Here is an 817-nt window from a genome sequence, read left to right as displayed (position 1 = left end):
GGGGGGGGGGGGAGCGTGCTGGATACTGGGGACACAGCAGGGACCCAGGCAGAGCCAGCCCAGCTCTTACCGGCCTTAGAGGCTGGAGGGTGAAGAACATGCAACAAAGAAAGGAAATGATGCTTGGTGCCATGAGGAATATAACAGAGCAACAGAGAGGCTGAAGGGGACAAAACCAGGGAGGCTGGGGTATCCTCTCTGGGGAAGTGACTGAGACCTGGTAAGAAGGAGCTGTGGGGAGAGCTAGGGAAGGGCACGCAGGTGAAGGGCAGAGCATATGCAAAGGTCCTGAGGTCAGAAGCAACCTGGCAGGTTGGAGGAATCAAGGAGAGAGTGAGCAAAGAGGCAGAAGGGGAAAATGACATCAGAGAAGTGGCAGGTGGGGCACAACACGAATGAGGCTTCTTATCCAAGGGCCAAGGTAAGTACAGGGCAGTTTGGCATAAGTTGGGATATCCTATGGCCGTGGAGGAGAGGAGGGCTGTTGGGGGCAGGAATGGGGGCAGGAGGAGGCTGAGGAGGGGCAGAGGACAACACTGGGTCCTGAGATGGGCTGTGGGTTTTACCCAGTTGAGATCAAGATGCCCACAGGATCCTCAACAAGAGCTGGGGCGCAGGTAGGGGGGGTGGGGGTGGCAGGCAACGCCCACGGGCCCCTCACCTGCTGTGCACGATGATGGCAGCCTTGGGCAGCCCCGTGGTCCCCGACGTGTAGATGTAGAAGAGTCGATCTGAGAGAGACACGGGTGTTGGGGACCAGAGGCTGGGCTGGGTGGGACGAGGGGACAGGATAGGCACGGGCAAGGGGATCCCACCT

At 59.1% G+C, this 817-nt stretch overlaps 1 protein-coding gene across 1 annotated transcript in view; it reads right to left on the bottom strand.

Moving 5' to 3' along the window:
- Positions 1-817, bottom strand: part of SLC27A1 (solute carrier family 27 (fatty acid transporter), member 1) — a 40,703-nt gene that overhangs the window by 12,015 nt on the left and 27,871 nt on the right. Inside the window, exon 4 of the mRNA XM_010845680.1 lies at positions 662-815. Coding sequence (XP_010843982.1) covers positions 662-815 — 154 coding nt within the window. The remainder of the gene's footprint in view (positions 1-661; positions 816-817) is intronic.

Source organism: Bison bison, unplaced genomic scaffold, assembly GCF_000754665.1.
Source record: "Bison bison bison isolate TAMUID 2011002044 unplaced genomic scaffold, Bison_UMD1.0 scf7180017864221, whole genome shotgun sequence".
Taxonomy (NCBI): Eukaryota; Metazoa; Chordata; class Mammalia; order Artiodactyla; family Bovidae; genus Bison; species Bison bison.
The sequence above is the reverse complement of the archived record's forward strand: the minus strand, read 5'-3'. Positions and strand labels throughout refer to the sequence as shown.